Below are 22,715 nucleotides of genomic sequence, written 5' to 3' on the forward strand. Positions count from 1 at the left end.
AATCAATGCTTTATTTTCTTTATAGTCTCAAGAGATGATACTGACACAAACTGAATAGTCAGAAGAGAACAGCATGGTGATCAGAAATAAACTCTTCCAAATTGTATATTAGGAAATAATATTAGTAAAAGAAGCATTACAAGTAATGGTAAAGAAGGGATCTTTCAATAAATTGCATTTGAGCAATTGGCTATTTATGTAAAAATAGACCCATTTAGATTTTTACCTTATACCACCTACCAAGGTTATTTTAGACATGTGCCTTAAAGTAAATAAAAGAGAAAACACAGACAAATTGGAGGATATAATTAGGTATGTATCAAACCTCTGAAGAGAGAAGAACTTTGTAAATTTAAAATTAATAAGGAAAAAGTCACAAAAGAAAGTATTAACACATTTGACAAAATAAAGACATAAAACACCTGTGGGTAAAAATAATTAAAAGGCAAACCAGACTAGAGAAAATGTTTATAGTGGACACGAAAGACAAAAAATTAGTATCTTCACTGACCATTGAGCATACTATTGTAGAGAATTCCTACTAGGTCTCAATTTCCACATTTGCAAAATGGAGATAAAACAGTCTCTTATAGGGTTTTTATTTGAATTAAATGAAACAATGTATGTACAAGGCCTAGCACAGAGTAAGCAAATAATGAGTTTATTTTTAATTTACCATTATAAAAATACAAAGAAAATTAATGACTTTAAAGTGCTGAGATAGCAGTGTCAAGATAAATGGCATGTAGCTCTTAGCTAAACTAGACTTTTTTTTTTAAGATTTTATTTGTTTATTCATGAGAGACACACAGAGAAAGAGAGAGAGGCAGGGACATAGGTAGAGAGAGAAGCAGGTTCCCTACAGGGAGCCCAATGTGGGACTCAATCCCAGGATTCCAGGATCACGCCCTGGGCTGAACCCAGCTGTCCCATAACTAGACATTTTAAAATATTGAAATATTCAACCCAAATGCAAAATAATAATTGGCACTTAGTAATAATAACTTGGCCTTTCTGTTGTTGTTTTGTGTTTGCCTGTCCTCTAAGGAAAGATTTTTTTAAAGTAATATCTAATTGGCAAGGTGTGGTGAAACATGCATTTTTATGTGTTTTTATTGTGTTTGTTTTGGGGTTTTTAAATAATATTTTATTTATTAGAGAGAGAGCAGAGGGAGGGGCAGAGGAGGAGGGAGAGGGATAAGCAGACTGCGTTGAACACAGAGCCCAAGGTAGAGCTTCATCTCACAACCCCAATATCATGATTTGAGCTGAAATCAAGAGTCATCCACTTAAGCAACTGTGCCACCCAGGCACCCTAGTGTTGGCACTGTATTTGTAAATTAATGTAAACCTCTTAGAAAACAATTTGGACTTAAAAAAAGAACCTTATAAATGGGGTGCCTGGGTGGTATAGTAGGTTAAGTCCAACTCTTGATTTTGGCTCAGGTCATGATCTATTGGGGTTGTGAGATCTAGCCCCACCTTGGGCTCCATGCTCAACAGAGAGTCTGCTTAAAACTCTCTCTCCCTATCTCTCTGCCCTTCCCCCCAAATAAACAAAAAATCGTAAAAAACAAACAAAAAAAACAACCTTACAAGTATTAACATCTGTTCTTATAACTAGACTCCTAGATAATGGTTTTGGAAAAGTAATTCTAAATACAAAAATGCTTTACGACAAAGATGATTGTCATAGTATTATTTGAAGTGCATGTAATGTACTGGAAATTAACTAATTATCCTACAATAGGGATATAAAAGTAAATTATGGTTTATGACCACTTTCATATATAAAAGGACTCTGAAATAACACAGCAAGAGTTTGCCATATGAATAAATAAAAAACATAGGATAGAGAATTGTTTTTAGCATTTAATTACAATTGTATAATAATACTTGCACAGAAAAAAGCCCTGAATATTTGGAAAAAGAAAATGTGAATTATTCTTTCCAAAATTCAAAAATAAGCACATACTATTATTCTATGAGAAACATGATATATTTCTATAAATATGTCACCTTTTTAAAATAAAATTTTACTAAAAGAATAATTCATCCTTTTAGTTTTTGAATTTTATAAAGTTTTATCAGAATATAAGGGATTATTATTTAAAACGAAGAGTTTATATATATTTTAAAAGTCCATTTAGTGTCAGTTTTTCTGTTTAAATGTTTGATTCTGTGTTAAGGCATTATACTCTGTGGCACAGGTTTTGTGGCAGAAAAGGAATGCAAATTGCTATTGGCTTTAAGAAACTCATAATTGGTAGAATAAATAAGGTGTTGCCATATAACAAGATTTATTTTCTGTAGTTAAATTTAGTACAACATATATTATAGAAAACATAGGTAACAAATATTTTAGGAGAAACATACCCTTTAAAACTTGCTCTGAGTTATTAAAACATAAGACTATATTTGAGCTGTCTCCCTGTAAGTATGTCAACCCTTACAGAGACAGTAAATGAGGATACATGAAAATTATTACATTTAGGTGTAATTGAAACACACATATCTTATGTCTAGGTACACAGTAAAGACATCTGTCCCTGGGGCAAAGAGGCATCTTGAATGAGGGCACTCCTCACATAAATGGGTCTTCCTTGGGCTCTGTCAACACTCAAAAAAACAAGAGGCTTTCAGGGCTGTTTAAGCTAGGTACTACTTGTTCTACTTGTTTCTCTTTTTTTCCTTATATGTATTAACCCTCTCACATTTATTGAATACATCTAGCTTTACATATGTTTTAAGGTATTTTGGTATATTTTTATTCTGAGTCATTCTACGTAGATTTTAAAATTTAACCATCAGAGGACAATCTGATATCCAGGTTCAGTAGGAAAACTTCATTACGGTTCTTGAGAACAGAGCAGATGCTTCAAACATAATTATTCCAAGTAAATTTTCTATTTCTCTTCTTTCTTGTTGTCATTTTGTATTTTATTGCCCGGAAACATCTGAATTATATTATAGTAAATTTATTTTAAATATTCTCCTCTCAGAAATAAAACTTTAATTTCTTTCAGTCAGATATTAGCTCTAAAAAGGGAAATTGCCAACTTTGAAAGCTTTACTTCTATTTATTAACCTGTAAAAACTTGACTTCTGTTCCTATCCTTTGGGTTCATGATAATATTTAATGTCCTCTACTTGCTTGTTCCTCATTTTAACCAAACTATTCTAAATACTTTAATAATTCTTTTACTTTATAAGGTTGCCTGGGTGGCCTAGTCAGTTGAGAGTCTGCCTTTGGCTCTGGTCATGATCCCAGGGTCCTGAGATCAAACCCCACATAGGGCTCCCTGCTCAGCAGGAGCCTGCTTCTCCTTCACCCTCTCCCTCTTCTGCTCCCTCTGCTTGTGCTCTCTCTCTCTTTCAAATAAATAAAATCTATTTTAAAAATATTTTTTTACTTTATAAAGCCTTCCAAACCAAAAAATAAACTTACCATGTGATGAAATAAGAAAACTTGACTAATATTTATGTACTGTAGCTTACAACATTTCTAGTTTATAGCATTTCAAAGTTCATGCATGACCTTGCATTGCAAAGCATCAAATGAAATAATGATATTTCTCAAGGTGAATTTTATTAAGTAAGAAGAATGTTGCAATCTAAAATAAAGCAAACTGAAATCTGTTAAAAGTCAGTTTAGGTATTTACAACAATTATACTATTGGTCTCACCTTTTATTTTTGTTATTGACTTGTTTCCTGTCTCTCCTGCTACTCTGTAAATTCATTAAGGATTCATTAATGTATCTTGTCCACTGCTATTATCCCTCAAAGCCTGTGCCAAGAATAGGGGCTTCATCTGATTTAATGAATGAATAAGGTTGGGCTGTGTGTTCACTCCATGGAGTTAACGAGAAGCCTAGAAATGAAGAAGGCAAAAATGAGGAGTTACCCTAAAATAATCCACCTGCTCCCTGCCCCTGGTCTCACTCTCTTCCATTCAAATTCCATATGCACCAGAGTGACCTTTTTAACATTAATAGAAAAACAAATCTGACCCAACACTTTTCTGACTAAAACATTTCAATGACTCTCAACTGCCTACCTATCACAGTCCAAGCTCCTTTGCCAACAAGAGCTTCCGAATTCTGGCTTCTCTCTTGACCCTCTACTCCGGACTTACCTTACCAACTGTAGCCCCAATATTTGCATGTTCTTCGCTGCCCCAGACTTTGCCTATGCTGCCCTCTGCTTGGAACGTTCTTCCTCCTAAAGTCCAATCAGTTAAGTACTTCTGTCACCTACTCAGCAATTCTTTCTTTCCTACCTCTGGCACCCAAGTAAAATGAATCATGCCCCCTTTGATGTTCCAATATGTATTGTATGAGGTTTTATTATGAGAGTATTCATTGGTAGGTTGTAATGACTGGTTCATGTGTTTCTGTCATCTACCAGTCTGTGAGCACTTTTGAGGGAAGAAACTGTCTTATTAATTTTTGTAAGGCCAGCATAAGACCTAGAATACAAGTGCTCAATAAATGATGAGTGAATGAAAAAAAAGGAGATAAAGTAGGAAAAGAAAGCTGAGGCTGGTCTCATTGATTCAAAAAGTCACATTTGAACAACTATCAAATGTCAAATTCTGTTCTACATCAGTGAACAGAACATGAAAATTTTTGCAGTGATGAAATTTCATGGCATAGTGAGAAGAGATAGAAAAGGAACAAATATATGAGTGGAGAATATATAGTATTAAGATGGTGATAGGCCCTACAGAGACAAACAAAGCAGTGGGAAAAATATAGGGAATTCAGCAGAAAGGGATTTGTAATTCAAATAGGGTATAGGGAACTCCTTGCTGAGTAAGTGACTGAAGGAAGAAAGACAATGGGCCCTGTTCTTATCCAGGGTACAGCATTATAAAGGCCCAAAGCCCCAGGGCATGCCCAGAATGCTCCAGGAGCAGCAGGAAGCCAGTGTGGCCAGAACAGAGTGACCAAGGGGCATTAGCAGGAGGATACCATGTCATAGAATTAACAGCGACCTATAATTAGATCCTTGGAGTGAGAGAGAGAATCATCAGAGTTTGGAGCAGAGGACTAACGTAATCATCACTGGTTGCTAAATTGAAACAAGAATGTTGGAGGCCCAGGGCAGAAACAGGAAGCTGACTGGGAAGCTATGGGTAACCCAAGTGATCCCAGAGGAGCAGCAACGGAGGTAATGAGAAATGTTCAGATTTTGATATATGTTGAAAGTACTGCCAAAGAGATTGTAGAAGTGATCAAAGGAGGAAGGAGAAGAAAGGCAAGTGGTTGTATCAGAATTTCCAAGGTTTATAAATTGGGGAAAGTACATTTAATCTAATTTTATGTTGGGGAAAATGATTTTTCAATACAAATCACAGAAAGAAATCACAAGGAGATCTACAAAATCTCCTTGACTGGTGGGGATGATGGATCCTCAGAATACCAAAGAGATCACGGAGAGAGAGCCTAACAATTCACCTTGTGCTTGGCCTCATTATTAAGTATGTTCATAGTAAATAAATGGAAGGCATGATTTATATCTCTACAGCTATTGCTTCAAGTAAGTATAACATGTTGTAAGGAGAGTAGATTTTAACATAAACTTTGATGTTGTAGTGATGGGATAAAGTAATAAGAAGCATCTGCCCTATAAACTTATGTACCTGACTGCTATTTACATCATACAGTGATATCTTCTATTACTTGGAATAATGAGTATCTTAACTGTCAGCATATCCTGAGCTGTTACTGAACTATTGTGACTTCTGGGTTGTTAGTTCTTGGAAGTCTTGTACAGCATGAGTGTATAGAAGAGAAGGACAAAGATGATTTAGAATACCCGATTAGCAAACCTGGAAAATTAGAGAATATACTTTATAAAACTACGAAGAGGAGGAAATGTCTGACAAGGAAGGATAGATTTTCAGTCCAATCTGGAACTGGCACAATTTCTTTTGTTTGAAGGAAAAATAAGAAAGAAAACAGCACTAAGGTCAAATTCACAACGCCCTTGTCAAGCCACATAGTACAATTTTGGAAGATACTAGCTAAATTCAGACTTAAGGTTCTGCTGCTTCTTTCAGGAAGAACAATTAAAAATAATAGCTAATAGCTAACACTTGTTAAACATTTTCTATACACCCAGTTTTAAGAGCTTCATTTGTATTTCATTTAATCTCCTTCAAACCCTGTGTAATAGGTACTGTCATTGTTATACAAACTTCAGAGATCAGAAAACTGAAGGACATAGAAATGTAATTTCCCCAAGGTGATATAGAGTTCATGAAGGACAGAGCCAAGAGCTATTGCACAGCTTCATGGTTAGCGAAGATAGAATTTGTCTGAAAACAGCTCAGTAATCCATAATCACTGTATCCTTTGAGAGTTAACAAGAAATTTTGCATACATTGTTAAGGAGGATTGGTAGAGTGATGGTTAATTTTGTATCAATTTGACTGGCTATAGGGTGCCCAGATTAACATTACTTCTGAGTTTGCTAGTGAAAATGTTTGGATGAGATTAGCCCTTGAATTGATGGATTCAGTAAAGTAGATTTCACTCCCCAACATCAGTGGGCATCATCTAAGCCACAGAGGGCTTGAGGAGAACAAAAGGTGGAGAAAAGAATTCATCTCTTTTCTTTTTCCTGCCTCACTTCTGAACTGGGACTTCTCATCTCATATTCCCCTGTTTTTGGGTTGGAAAGTGGCTCCCATAGTATATATACTATATATACTTAATATTTTATATATAACATAGAGATTATATAGTATTATAAACATTTACATGTAGTGTTATATATACATATAACACAATAGTACATATATACATAAAATACAATACATATGTATATATAAGAGCATACACACACACACACACACACACTATTGGTTCTGTTTCTCTGGGTAATCCTCACTAATACAGGTAGAGAATGTGTATATGTGACAAGGGAGAGCAGGGTGCAAACTCATGGGAATGAGGTATGGGTTGATTTATGTTATAAGGTCTATTTAGTCCATCCTAACTATCAATTAGTGTTCTGTCCAACCCTGCAAACTGAAAATCACAAAATTAGTAAAATAAGATTATCGAGATCTGCTGGCCTGGGGTTTTGTGAAATGGTTTAAGACACTGGTCTGATTGCTAAATTTCCATTAAGTAGGGGGTTGTGAAGCATAACCAGGACAATTCTACACTCAGGCATTGCCTTTAAAAAATATTCATTAGTTAAAATAAAATAAAAAATAAAGAGGAAAGAATGAGTGAGCCAGCATCCTTGAGGGTGGGTAGGGATGGGTTAGGGAAAAGACTAGACATCCTGAGGATCAAGGGACTGAATTGAAATGGATGGTCTCTCAGGAGGACCTCCACCTACCAGACATCATCCACCAAAGGACCTGCTCGGCTTCCTCCTCCCTCCATCCCACCCTAGCAGACCCATTTCCCCTGAACAAACTTCTATCATATGATTGTTGAGGGTGAGGGCATAGACATCTGTGTGGGGCTGTGGGCAGGAGAAAGTCTCACTCCATACCTAAGCACAGGTTAGAACCAGTTTGGATTTTCCCTATGAATCAGAGCAGGATGGGCATAGCATGTCTGTCATAAAACTACAAGTAGAAAATCAGAAAGCAATGGAGTACAGCCTGTGAGTCAATAAAAAGACACAAACATTTAATCTGTGATCTACATGGTTACTATACCTCAGACTGATGATTGGTTCTGAACTTCCTGACAGAATGTAAAGTGACAAATGGTCTAATATATATAGCCTTCAAGGGAAGGGTTGCCCACCTAACAATGGAGTCTAAAGGAAATTGTTTTTTTTTTTTTTTAAAGGGGGGTGCCTGGGTGGGTGAGTTGGTTAAGTGTCTGCCTTTGGCTCAGATTATGATCCCAGTGTCCTGGGATCAAGCCTTGCATGGAGCCTCACCTGGGGCTCCCTGCTCAAGTGGGGAGTCTACTTCTCCCTCTCCCACTTTTCTTGCTTGTATTCTCTCTCTGTGTGTCAAATAAATAAGTAAATAATCTTTAAAAATAAAAGATAAAAATTTTTAAAAAGAAGAAAAAAGTTATTCATTTTGCTCAAGAAATTAACATGCTTTTGTCTGTTCTCTAATTTTTCTTTGAATAGAAGATGATAATGACCCAAACAACCAAACCTTGATGAGGCATATGTCAAGTGGAAATTCCCATATGTTATAAAGAAGGGGTTTTCCAACAACAATCTCATACATTGTGTTGATGCTTAGAAAACTCTGAAGAATAACAACATGTAGCCTTCCATCTGAGGCAACACTGCAGGTATATTACTGCAAAAGCAGTGGAGATCTTTGTGTTTGGGTATTATTATCTTCTTCTCCTACAAAGTACAGCTTGGCCCAGTATATGAGATTGCATGACATGAGTACCTGTTATTAGGACCTACTAAGGCTTTATTTTTTTTTCCTACTAAGGCTTTAAAGGGAGAAATAGAATTTTCAATCACAAAGCCTATAACCTTAAGTTATTAGGGAAACTCTAATGAAGACTTGCATTCTGAGTGCTGTCAAATCATAATGCAGTAGCACTTTTTACTTGCTGCTTTCAACCATTCTCTACATGGCAGCCCAAGTGAGCATTTCAGAACTCAAATATGGTCTTGTCAGACTTTTGCTACAGTTCCAGGACTTCTTGGTGCTCTTAAGATAAAGATCAAAATGCATAACATGAGGCTCTGTGTAAAGCAAATCTTATCTTCCTTTCTGGTCTTATGTCCAATAATACCCTCTCCAGGGGGAGCTGGGCCTCCCCATCCTGTGTGTGGGCTCTGTGTGGAAGAGCTGGGAGTCGCTGAGGGAAAGTTTCCTTCTGGCATTGACCCAGGGCTGAGAGATCCAGGCCCAGAACTCCTTCTCCAGCTTCACTCTGATGAAGCTGTAGACACTTGTCTGCCCTGGGTGGGGTCAGCCTTGGGGCCAGGCACATTGGGCACCCCCTCCCCATGACCTACACTGCCAATGCTGTTGCCTTCTACTTCCACACCTTTTCCTAGGGCCTGGCTCCACACCTCCAAACCCAGTGGACATTGGGTGCTGGAAAGGAGGAGGCTTTTTTTCCATTTTTTTTTTTTTTAAAGAAAAACACATATAAAAGAAAATAAATGCACTTTATCCACTCCTAAAAAAAAACAAAACCTCCTTTCACTAGGAGTTCCAGGTACATTAACCTCAGGCACAGAGTATTTCCCCCAGCCACAGGTCATTAGTACATGCTCTTAGTCTTGCCTGCATTCTTTCTCCCACCATAACCCCCTTTTCCTAGGTAATTCCTAATTCTTCCTTCACACCTGAGCTCTATTATTAATTTTTTTCTTGATATGCCTGCAGGCATTCAATTCCGGGAGCACTATTGATGTTACATTCTATGAGAATAGTACCTCTTGGAGTCCTGTTTTTGCTTTTATGTGGTTTTTCTCTCCTTTGGAACATTTACCATTAATTTGCATAAGTTTATATGTGTTTATTTCATTGGTTTGTATTAACACCTCTCTTTTTCTCTTTCATCTAAACTTTAAACTCAAAGAAACCAAGAATTTCGCTTGTACCTCCACAGCCTAGCACAGTGTCTGCCATAAAAAGGGCAACTTTAATGATTAATTTCACACATCAGCTTTAATAGGCTCAGGGATGCCTTAATAGGTTCTAAAACGCTATTTCTGGATGTGTCGTCTGTAAGGATATCTGTGGAAGAGATTAGCATTGGATCAGTAGGCTGCATAAAGAAGATTACACTCACTGATTGGGTGAGCATCATCCAATCTGCTAAGGGCTTGACCAGAATAAAAAGGAAGAAAGAGGGAATTACCTATTAGAAAAGCATCCACAGTCTCCTATTCTCAGGCTTTTGGACTCAGAACAGGACTTACACCATCAACCCTTAGATTCTTGGGCCTTTGGAGTCAGACTTACAAGGGCTTCCGACTTGGACTGAATCATACCACTAATTTTTCTGGTTCTCTAGCATGCCTATGACAGATCCTGGGATTTCTTGGCTTCCAAAATTGCATGACCTCCTTGCTATAATGAATCTCATCTTACATCTATCTTTTTTTTAAGGTTTTAAATTTATTTTAGAGAGAGAGAGTGGGGGCGGGGCGAGTGGGGAGGAGCAGAAGAGGAGGGAAAAGAATGGGAAAGAATCTCAAGCAAACTCAACTCTGAGTGCAGAGCCTACTGTAGGGCTCATCTCATGACCCTGAGATCATGAACTGAGCTGAAACCAAGAGTCCAATACTAAACTGACTGAGCCACCCAGGCACTCCATATCTATCTTTTTACATACATACACATAGTATTGGTTCTGTTTCTCCGGGAGATCTTGAATAATGCAGCAACTGAAAATATATGTATTGAATGAATAAAAATGACAAATGTTGTTTTCTCAAGCCTTGGGAAAGCCTCGGAGACCCCCAGTGGGTTGATGGTCTCTTTGAAGTTAGCTGTATCGAAATTCCTATAAGAATATCAATAGAAATGATTTGGAGTGGGGAGGACAACACCACCAAGTTAACAAACATTTAGCAAAATAAATGACTTTAAGGAATGCATTGTTTCTTTCACCACTGCAGTAGACAAAGACCTAAAATGGTCCTTATGATCTCAGCTCCCTGCCTTTACACATATGATTACATTATTTTCCATGGCAAAAGGGATTTCGCAGATATAATTAAAGTTACTAATCATTTGACCATGGATAGGGAAATAAGCTAGGTGGGCTAAACCAAATCACACAAGCTCCTTATTCGTTTATTTATTTTATTTTTTAAAAAGATGTATTTATTTGAGAGACACAGAAAGAGTAGGGGGAAAGAAAGGCAGAGAGAGAGGGATGAGAATCTCCAGCAGATTCCCTGCTGAGCATGGACACAGGGCTCAATCTCAGGACCCTGAAATCATGACCTGAGGCAAAATCAAGAGTCAGATGCTTAACTGACTGGGCCACCCAGATCCTCCTATTTTTTATTTTTTTAAACATTTATTTGAGAGAGAGAGAGAGAGAGAGAGAATATGAGTTGAGGGAGGTGCAGAGGGAGAGAATCTTTAAGCAGACCTTCTGCTGAGCATGGAGCCTGATGCGGGGTTCCATGCAGGGCTCCATGCGGGGCTCCATAGTGGGGCTCCATCCCATAACCCATGAGATCATGACTGTTTAGATCATGACCTGAGCTGAAACCAAGAGCCAGACCCACTCATCCCACTGAGCCACCCATGTGCCCCAACATGAGCCCTTTAGAAGCAGAGTTTTCTCGGGCTGGTAACAGAAGAGAAAATGGGAGTTTCAAAGCATGGGAGGGTTTTGGCACATTGTTGCTGATTTGAAGATGGAGAAAGGGGTATGTAAAGGATTAGAAAGTTATTTTTGATAGTTGAGAATACCCCCAACCAACAGCCAGCAAGAAAATAGGGACCTTACTCCTACAACAGCAAGGAACTGGATTCTACCAACAACCTGAATGAATTCATAGGTAAATTCCACCCATGGCCTCCAGATAAGAACATAGTTTAGCTCACACCTTAATTTCAGCCTTTTGAGACTCTGAGCAGAGAACTCAGCCACCTATAGAACAGTGAATTAGTAAATGGGTATTTTTAAGTCCCTGTATTTGTGGTAATTATATAACAATAGAAAATTAATATAACCACCAAGTGTTGGCTTCCAAACTCTGCCAACCAATATCTGAGAGGATATTAACCTCATTATCAATTATATGAACCACAATAAATTAAACATAAGTTTGGTAAAAACTCCAATAATGACCATAACATTCTTCTTTTCTTTACTTATATTCATTGGATGGCATAGATAAATCTACTTCACTAGCTTTACTAGTTGAAAGATGCATTTTTTAAACACCATATGAAGACTTTAGTCATCATAAATTAGTATACATATGAATAAATATATAAATATATATGATTAAATTGACCCTGAAAATTTAGGGGGGCAATCATTATTATCATTGTTATTTTAACATTTTTAAAGTATGCATAAGCAAAATTGAGTTGTGGGTATAGCAAACTGGCACTAAAGTGTGTTTTAATTCTCTTGACTTTATAGATCTCTCAGGGAGAATTTTCTTGAAAATTGTTTAAGGGGAAAAAGTCTCATTTAGTATCTCTGCAGGAAGGATTAAAGCGATATTCTTTTTTTTTTTTAGAGATTTTATTTATCCATTCATGAGAGACACAGAGAGAGAGGCAGAGAGACACAGGCAGAGGAGGAAGAAGGCTCCCCATGGGGACCTGGATGTGGAACTCCATCCCAGGACACTGGGATCATGACCTGAGCCAAAGGCAGATGCTCAACCACGGAGCCACCCAGATGCCCCAAAGCAATATTCTTTTTGATACCCTTGACATCATGGCCAAAATACTATTTAGAACTTTGTGAGTAACCCATTTCTTACTGATGTTTAGCTTTGCCAAAATATCCCCAAGTTAATTTTTTAAGAGCTTACATTTGAATATGTTTCCTCAGATAACTTATAGAATATTATTTTGTAGAATTTATAAAATTGGTATTCACATATTCTTACCTACGAAAATAAATTCTTGATATTAAAGGGATTTCTGTGTTACTGCACTAACCTCACTATTAATCTTTATTGTTTTGAGCTAATGTCTTGCTATTTTATAATATGTTTTTATATACATTACAACATATTTTAATATCTCATAAAGCAAGTCTTCTGTTACTTTTCTTTTACCAGATATTCTTGGCTATATTTGCATGTTTATACTTACAGAAAAAATTTAGAATTACTTTTCCAAGATCCAAAAATGTAAACCTGCTTACTTCATCATGGACAATTTAGTCTTTCTGATAACTTACTAAGATAAATAATAAGAATCATAATAATTCCATGTAATGCTTATTGTACACCTAATAAGCGCCTGTCAATATTATGAGTGCTACATGAATAAACTCAAATATATAATTGTTTACCTGGAAAACTAAAAGAATCAACTAAAAGCTTATTAAAAGCAACAAACACACTTAGAAAGGTATTGTGCAAAAATGAATAGTTTCCCTATGTAAAAATTATACCTATTCAGATATATAATGGAAGAAAAATATCATAATATCAATCTAGAGCTCTATGGCAAAAACTACAAAACTACACCAACTGAAACAAAAGAATATTCAAGGAAATAAAGACATACCATAGGTCTTAGAACAATGTAAATATCATAAAGTTGTTCATTTTTTTGTTTACCTAATCTAGAAATGTAATGCAGTTCTAATCAGAATTTCTATAGGCTTTTTGCAGGAGAAAATGTGTCACAATTGAGTCTAATGTTTATATGAAAGAAGAGGCATTCCAGAATTACTGAAGAATATTCTGAATGAAATAATTATGAGATACTAGCCCTACTATATATTTAGAAGAATTATAAAGCTTCAGTACTTATTCAGTTTGGTACCACTAACTCACAAATGATAAATCAATGGATCAGAATAGAAAACCCACCCAGAAATGGACTCAAATATATACAAATATTTAGTACCTAATGAAGGTAGCATTTCATATCAATGGAAAATAATGCATTATTTAATACCACTATTGGATAACTATTGGCCATTTGGAAAAGTTAGACTTTTACACCAATTGATTCCTACACCAAGATAAATTCTGTAAGTATCAAATATACAAATGCAAAAAAAAAAGAAAAATAAATAAACCACAGAAAGATATGTAAACATTTTTATAATCTAAGCATAACAAGCTTCTCTAAGCATGAAAACTCAAAAACCATAAAAATGAAAATATGTATATTTGGCTGCAAAAAATACGCAATATTTGAAAGAAAGAAAACATTATAAACAAGCACAAATAGTGATAGACGGTGAAAATATACATCAACTGTATGTTGCATGAGCCCATCTGGGTAAAATTAAGTACATATATCACTATTGTATGCCTGGAGAGATATCTTGAAAAAAATTACTGTGAAATATTTATGTTAATTGTCTCTGTGGATTTATTATCAAGAACATAAAACTTTATCGCAAGTCCAAATTTAAAGCTTATTACATGATAAATTTAATATCTCAAATCAGTAGGGAAAAGATGGATATTTTAAGTAGTAGTAAAAGATCCATAAAAGATGGATCATTTAATAAGTAGAATTGGACAAATGGCTAATCATATCTTCATGTAGCCCATATATATAGATAATCTTTTTTCTTAATTGAAAAAATATTCATTGAATAGTAAGAAAGATATACCAGGTGCTAAACATAAGGAACATGATATCTGTCCTCCTGGAGCTATAGTGCATATAAATTTTACAGAAATATGCTTTTAAAAATGAGATTAATGAGATTTATTTTTTTCTTTTTTAAAAGATTTTATTTATTTATTTGAGAGATAGAAATAGGGAGAGAAAGCAGGAACAGGGAGGAGAGGGAGAAGCAGTTTCCATGTGAGCAGGGAGCCTACCTCGGGGCTGGATCCCTGGACCCTGAGCCATGACCTGAGCCAAAGGCAGATGCTTAACCAACTGAGCCACCCAGGCACCCCTACATGAACTATTTCTGATATAAACAAGCAACCATGAAATCTCTGTATAGTCTTGGGAGTGGCAAAGGCCTTTCTAAAATGACCAAAGGAGGGATCCCTGGGTGGCGCAGCGGTTTGGCGCCTGCCTTTGGCCCAGGGCGCGATCCTGGAGACCCGGGATCGAATCCCACGTCGGGCTCCCGGTGCATGGAGCCTGCTTCTCCCTCTGCCTGTGTCTCTGCCTCATTCACCCTCTCTCTCTGTGACTATCACAAATAAATAAAAATTTAAAAAAATAAAAAAATAAAATGACCAAAGGAAAAGCCAATGAAGGAAAAGATTGATGAAGTTCATTTATATAAAACATTTCAACGTCTCTCTATATAATAACTGAATGGGCACTATAAAAGAGGCAACCACAAACAAGAAAAAGTAGTTGTTATATGTATAGCAGATCAATATAATAATAGGCTGTTATAAAAAAGACTAATACTCTTTTAGAAAATACAGGCAAAGTGCTCAAATAGGCAAAACCCAAAGACAAAATATAGCTGGCCAATAAGCATATGACATAAATGTGCAATTTCATTACTAATACAAAATTAAAATATAAATACGATAATGCTCTTTTCTTATTTTATTAAACAAAAAAAGACAGCAAGAAGAATGATAGCTCCCAGAGTGAAAAGGCTGTAAAAAAATGCTCTTATGTGCTGCTGTTAGTAGGAATGTAAATTGGTAAGACATCTCTAGAGAAAAGTTTAATTTGTATTCATTAAAATTTTTCATATTGTTTGACTCAACAATACTTTCTGAGTCAAAAAGTGTATGCGACAATTTCCCTTAAAGCAGTAATCATGGATATGTGGATATTACGGTAGTAATGCTATGTATAATCACATAATTGGAAAAATGTTGGAAGTTCAACAATGTGGGATTGATTGAATAAATTATGATACAAGTACACCATGGAATATTATCTTGTTATTATGGTACTGTAGAGAGTTTTATTGTCATTAAGGTGACGTAGAAAAATGCTGATGATACTTATTAGAAACACAAAGAGGAGAGGAGTGGGTAAAAACTGAAAATAATGTGTTGGAGAATGCTGACAACAGTTCCCTCTGGGGAAAAATGATTCAATGTGGTTCTACATGAGGCTGAGGCTCTAGTGCAAAGAGAAGAGTGAGATGGAGGAGAGAGATGAAAACACTGCTACCCTCCCTAAATTGATCAGGTGACTTTCTTGCTAGCTCCAATGAAGAAATTAATCCCACTTTTCTTATAAAGCATTATGGAAGCTTGAGCTCTGGTGCTTTCAACTTTGGAGACTCCACATTCCATGAGTGGTACAATTGGTCACCGTATAGAACTCCTGATCTTAAGCATGATGTGTGCAAAGCAGAGGTTTTGTGTTTAAGCCTCACCTGGAGCTACTTAAAAAGGTAGCGGAATATGCTAGGAAAAAGAACGGATCTGATAAAAACAGCATGGAGGTTCCTCAAGAAATTAGAAACTGAAATACCACATGCTTTAGTGATCCACTACCAGGTATTTACCGAAAGAAAATGAAAACAGTAATTCAAAAAGATACATGCACCCTCATGTTTACTGCAGTATTATTTTTAGTAGCTAAGATATGGAAGGAACTCATGTGTCCATTGATAGATGAATGGATAAAAAAGATGTGAGATATATATAGATATCTATATATCTATATATATCTCATGGATATTATGGAATATTACCCATGAGAAAGAATGAGATCTTGGCATTTGTGGAAGACCTAGAAAGTATTATGCTAAGTGAAACAAGTCAGACAGAGAAAGACAAATACCATAAATTTTACTTATATGTGAACAAAAGCAGAAATACCTGCATAAATATAAAAAACAAACTGATGGTTGCCAGAGGAGAAAAGGGGAGATGGGAAAAATGGGTGAATGGGAGTGGGAGATACAGGTGTCCAGTTATGGAATGGGTAAGTCACAGGGATGAAAGGCACAGCATAGGGAGTAAGTCAAAGATATTGCAACAGGGTTGCCTGGTGATAGGCAGCAGCTACACTTGTGGTGAGCATAGCATAATATATAAACTTGTCAAATCACTGTGTTGCATCCTGAAACTAATGTAACTTTCTGTGTGAACTATACTACAATTAAAAAAAAAAGGATGGTGAAATGAAAAAACATGGATCTAACAGATCCATTTTGCATTTAATAGATCAAGATATTAATCTTGGCTCTGTGACTTACTGTGTGACTTTCTGCAAGTTTCTTAACCTCTCTAAGTCTTTGTTTCCTTGTTTGTAAATGGGAGACTATAACAATGCTTACTTCAGAGAATGGTTCTAAAGATTAATTGATATAATCCAAGCAATGTCTGGAGTCTGTAACTTTCCATTTGTTAACAACCCTCTCCAAGATTTAAAAGAAAGAAGGAAAGGAAGGAAGGAAGGAAGGAAGGAAGGAAGGAAGGAAGGAAGGAAGGAAGGAAGGAAGGAAGGAAAGAAAGAAGAAAAAGAAAGAGAAGAAAGAAAGAAAGAAAGAAAGAAAGAAAGAAAGAAAGAAAGAAAGAAAGAAAGAAAGAAAGAGGGCAGCCCAGGTAGCTCAGTGGTTTAGCATCGCCTTCAGCCCAGGGCATGATCCTGGAGACCTGGGATCGAGTCCTGTGTTGGGCTCCCTCCATAGAGCCTGCTTCTCCCTCTGCCTGTGTCTCTGCCTCTCTCTCTCTCTTTCTCTCATGAATAAATAAATAAAATCTGAAAGAAAGAAAGAAAGAAAGAAAGAAAGAAAGAAAGAAAGAAAGAAAGAAAGAAAGAGAGAAAGAAAGAGGAAGAGGGAAGGGAGGGAGGAAGGAAAAGAAAGGGGAGGAGAGGAGAGAAAAGGAGAGGAAAGGAAAGGAAAGGTAAGGAAAGGAAGAAAAAGCCATCTGAATTAAGGGTCCATGTTTCCCTCCTTAAGGAAACTATAAAAACAAACTTAACTTGTTTTGATCATCCATTAACCCAAAAAGTAAGTTTTTTTTAAAATAAGATTTTTATTTTATTTATTCATGAGAGATATACAGAGAGAGGCAGAGACATAGGCAGAGGGAGATGCAGGCTCCCTCCAGAGAGCCCTATGTGGGACTCAATCTCGAGACCCCGAGATCACGAGCTGAGCCCAAGGCAGCTGCTCAACCATTGAGCCACCCAGGTGTCCCCAAAAAGTAGGTCTTTAAAAAAAAATTTTTGTGACGCCTGTCAAAGTACTCTTCAAAACAGCCTGTGATTCCAGCCTCACTATCCACACCTTCTTCTTCTTTTTTTTTTTTTAAGATTTTATTTATTTATTTATGTATTTGAGACACACACAAACAGAGAGGCAGAGACACAGGCAGAAGGAGAAGCAGGGTCCATGCAGGGAGCCTGACGTGGGACTCGATCCCGGGTCTCCAGGATCAGGCCCTGGGCTGAAGGCTGCACCAAACCGCTGAGCCACCCGGGCTGCCCCCACACCTTCTTGTACCAAAATATTTTGCACTTCTTTGATGTTGACTTTGTCTGCCACACCTTCCATGATGACTTCTCAATTTTTGCTCTTTGGTCTCTCCACCCTCTTTCCTCAAAGGAAGCCTGGATTTCCCCTGAGGACTCAGCTTCCCTTGTACTCTCAAACAGATTTTTGTTTAGTTTGTTTAGTTTTGTTTTGAAATATTTCCATTTCTTTCATACCTTAGAGCCAGAAGAATAGGGTCCTCCCTGGTTTCTACTGCCACTCCTAGACTATTATTACTCCACTCTTGTAAAAAGCAAGCAAACCAACAAAATTTGCTCTCAGTCCTTGAGGTTTGGGCTATTTGACAATACTGTCATCTACTAATCTTCCACTTACTCCCCTTAAATTATTGGAGGTAAGATACCACAACTGCTAATGGTGTATTCTAAATCCTGGGTGACTTCATAACAACATAAAAAGCCATTCAACCCTCTGACTTCTGAATCTTTTTACATACTCTCATCATTAGACCTACCCATACATTCCTTCACTGCCACACAATACCATGATTACAAACCTTAGATTTTTGTCATCGCCCATAAGTGCTATAATTCCAAAATTATCAGTTTAAACCTACTACTCTCTGACCACAATATCCAATCTCTTCTCCCAGTTTGCTCCCTTAATCATACCCAGTTTGCTCTTTGAACTCAACAAACCATCCAGTCCTTTGGTCCTTCTCTACCTCAACTTATCACTTCCCTCCTTTTTTTCTTTCCCTCTTTATCCAACTTAAAGAGCATTAGAGTCATAGTCTTGTTAATACAAACTTCCATGTATCTGTCTTTTCCTTTTACCCTCCCATAAAATCTCAGTCTTTCTGGAAATCTACATCTTCCTTATTAACTGCATGTCAGCATTCTAACTGTTCTGGACTGAATGCTTGTGTTCCTCCCCAACCCCAATCCATACATTGAAGCCCTCACCCTCAATGAGATAATATTTGGAGGTGGAGCCTATGGGGAGTAATTAGGGTTAGATGAGCTCATTAGGGCATGCACAGATGATGGGATTAGTGCCCTTCCCAGAAAAGACACAAGAGAGTTTGCTCTCTCTCTTCCACCCCGAACCCCATCCTTTGCACACAAAGAAGAGATCATGTGAATACAAAGGAAGCCATCTACAAGCCAGAAAGAGAGTTCTCACCAGGAACTAAATTGGCTGGCCCTGTGATTTTGGACTTCCCAGCCTGGAACTCTGAGAAAATAAATCTCTACCATTTAAAGCCACCAAGACTATGGTATTTCATTATGGCAGCCTAAGATGTCTAAGACAACAACAATACCAAAGAAAATCACATGACTCAATGTGAGTTCACCATCATCACACTCAAATGGGTCCTCAAACACTGACCAGGAGTCTTAAATATCATTAGCCAACTTATTCTACTACTCACAATTAGAAGGACTTTTGCAATTTTTCAACTGGTGATGTCTTTCATTTTGCAGATAATGTAGAAGTTGTCAGGTGGGAACTTCCTGGACTTTCTAACAAGAAAAGTTCAAAACTATTTACATCAGCACCAACATTCTCATTCTTTCCTGTGGTGACAACTGGAATTGGTGCCTTTAACCAAAGCTCAGTCTATCCGTCTGTGCCTTGGATCCCATTGCTTTTTTGCATTCTCTTTTCTGATCACTTTTTCGCTCTCTTGTTTTACTAACCTTTCTTTCCTAGTGGATTCATTCTGTCAGCTTTAAAATGTACTCAAGTCACTTTAGTGAAAAGCAACAACACAACAATAGGGTTAAAATACCAACATCCCTCTATTTAATATCCCCCTATGCCACTCCCCCCCACCCCCACCCCGTTCTCTCCTGCTTTGCTTTGTTTGGTTTCCACCTTCCTCGTGCCACTGAAACAGTGCTTACTGATCTGTGGGAGTACTGTGTATATAAAGGAAATGTTCGTTTTCAAGTATGTTTTCTCAGTCTTTCATTTTTCTTTTGTTTTGTTTATGGAGAAACCTGCCTCGTGAATCTTTTAAAAATCTTTTCAAATGAGAAAGGTGCAGAAATTTCTGTACATCCCCTCCCGAGAAAAAAATTTCCTAGGGTTAAGTTGGGGAAAGAATGCCAGACTGGTCTAATTTAGCACAAGAGATCCTCTATTTGGGGAGCAGCTCTCTTCATCAAAGTTCTGTGTAACATTGTTATGACCTTGTCTGAGACAATTAAGAAACCTAGAGTCAGTGGAGTGGCTCTTACTTAGCTTACTGCCAGCTCAATGAGTACCAACAATGTGATATGTCCACCCAGTTCATGAAACTTGAACTGTATTAAGAATAACCTAGAGACTAGAATAAGTGAGAAGATGGCCCCACCACATCCTCTTTACAACAGATCACATCTCGAATGATCTCTTTCTAGAAATGCAAGTTGGGGTACCAGCGATACTACAACTTTGAGAAATTGTGCCCAAACATTGATGTATACTTTGTCCATGCTCTAGAGTTCTCAAAGTGGCTACATTTATTATCTCACTTATCTTCAATATAAATCTATAATGTAACATTATCCCCATACTACAGATGAGAAAACTGAGGCCCAGAGGAGGATGGTAGACTAGCCAGGAGATGGAGCTTCCAGAATTTGAATATAAGCTTTTTGAATCCAGGATTGGCTTTTTTTTTTTCTTTTTCTTTTCTTTCTTCATTTCTTTCTTCCACGAATAGAAATGCAATAAGCCTAGGGGCAGGGGGCCAGGACTGAGGGTACTGGAAGCCATATTCCAGAAGGAGATTTTGAAGAAACTAGAGATGTTTGGCCTGAGAGATTCTTTTAGATAGTCTGTGGTGGCTGTTGCCAAATATTTGAAACCCATCATATGAAAGAGGGAGGAGACTTCTTTATAACTCCAGAGGGCAGACCTAGGACTAATTGAAATTATGATGAACCCTGGACGGTGAATACAAAACTGTGAAAAAGTGACAAGTGTTGAGCTGCAGAACTGTGTCCAGATAGGCCAAGAAAGTAATATCCCAGAGCAAGAGAGAACCAGCCTGGTTGCCTGAAGCTGGTAGGAGGCAGGGTCATTGGCACTTGTCTGCAGTACCTGTTTTTGTGAGCCAGCTGTCAGTCGAAAGCACCAGTCCTGTGCAGTTTTGATTCTAATCCCAGTGGTTTCCTTTGATGTGGGGGTCTTGTCCCGGAGGCGAGCCCTGGCCACTCAGTTTGGAAGGTTCATAGTTCAGAGCTGATTGCAGACCCCTCCTACATCATCCTATCATCAGAATATAATAAAACACTTCTGTGTAGAAGCTTGGAGTTACAAAAGAAATTAAACTCTGCTAAAACATGACTTTAAAAAGGAACCCAAAAAATTTTGAAAGCAAATATAGACTACTTTTTTTCACAGTGAGTTATGGTCCTGGGTTGGTAAGAAATGCCATTTATCCACATTTTTGCATTCTTCACCCCAGTAGAGAACAATTCTCACAGTTGGACGTCTGACTCAGTAATCTGTCGGTTTTGCCTGACTAAAGTCACATCACTGATTGATGCCAAATCTCGCTCAATTAAAGGTTCATTTTTCTTTTGGCTGTTGGCAAATGCAATGCTGATTATCGGTTATTAGCACCCACCCCCTCAGATCTCTAATGTGCTGGGACAGGAGCTGGGAGCACTTGCCTGCATGCCAATTACAGCAGCAGCAACAGAGCTCTGCCCCACCTTTCTATTCTGGGCCCAAAGACACCTGCCAGTATGTCTGCCTGCAGGGAGGGATATATGTTTATTCAGGACCTTCCTAGGGAGATTAAAAGAAAAAGGGATGCTTTCCAATCTCCATCTCCCTGCCAGCTCTGCACCTCCACGCTAAGAAAAATGGTGATATTTATGACAACATTTCGTTCTTTTTAACTTGTCTATTCACTTTGTCGTTTGCTCATTTATTTTGTTCATTCAATAAATTTTTTTGAGGACTGGTGTGTGAGGCAAATGAAAACAGTACAAAGACCACAGAAGGAGGAGACTGAGTCTCACAAGCCATGTGTGAAAGTAGTCTTCGCTTTCTTGCAGAAGGTCCTAGGCAGGATGTGGAAACCCTGAGACAACGGTGGTAGTTATTATCTTCCTGTCGGGCCTTTCCTCTGATGTTTTCTGAGAAGGAAAAACCTGGTCTGCCTTTGGCTCATTCTGCCAAAGGACTTTAAGTTTTTTGATCCCCTATCTTCTACTCTAGGATGGCCTCTCATCCCCTCAACATGCTCCGGCCTCGAACTGCGCCCCCATGGATATCAAGGCTTTATGACAATGAAAAGTAGCTGATCCTCCCTGCATAGCTGAGGTGGCCCCACGAGTGAGCTAGCAGCATAGAGTCCATGTCCTCGGGCTGTCCCTGTAGATTTTTTCTGTGTTCTTGCTTCCATGCCTGATTGGGCCCACTGGTCTCCACTAATACTCAGTGCATTTGTGAGGGCTGCTTTTGCAGCTTCCACGGGCCCCTAGTGGTCCTTGGCTCCTGGCCCTCTTCCTTCATTTTCAAAGCCGGCAGTCTGGTGTCTTCTCTCCTCTCTAACTTCTGCTTCTGTCTTCACATCCCCTTCGCTCGCTTTGTGGAGTTTTAAAAAATTCTGTGTCTTCAAATTTACCCATCTTTTCTGTGTGGCTCCTGTGTTTGGGCATGCTTAGAAAGTCCACTTCTTTGA

General features: G+C 37.7%; 1 protein-coding gene across 1 annotated transcript in view; it reads left to right on the plus strand.

Moving 5' to 3' along the window:
- Positions 1–5,047: 5,047 nt before the first annotated feature.
- Positions 5,048–22,715, plus strand: part of RUNDC3B (RUN domain containing 3B) — a 167,450-nt gene continuing 149,782 nt past the window's right edge. Inside the window, exon 1 of the mRNA XM_035698462.2 lies at positions 5,048–5,174. Within this exon, the coding sequence (XP_035554355.2) occupies positions 5,092–5,174 (83 nt within the window). The 5' untranslated portion in view covers positions 5,048–5,091. The remainder of the gene's footprint in view (positions 5,175–22,715) is intronic.

This window comes from Canis lupus, chromosome 14, assembly GCF_003254725.2.
Source record: "Canis lupus dingo isolate Sandy chromosome 14, ASM325472v2, whole genome shotgun sequence".
Taxonomy (NCBI): Eukaryota; Metazoa; Chordata; class Mammalia; order Carnivora; family Canidae; genus Canis; species Canis lupus.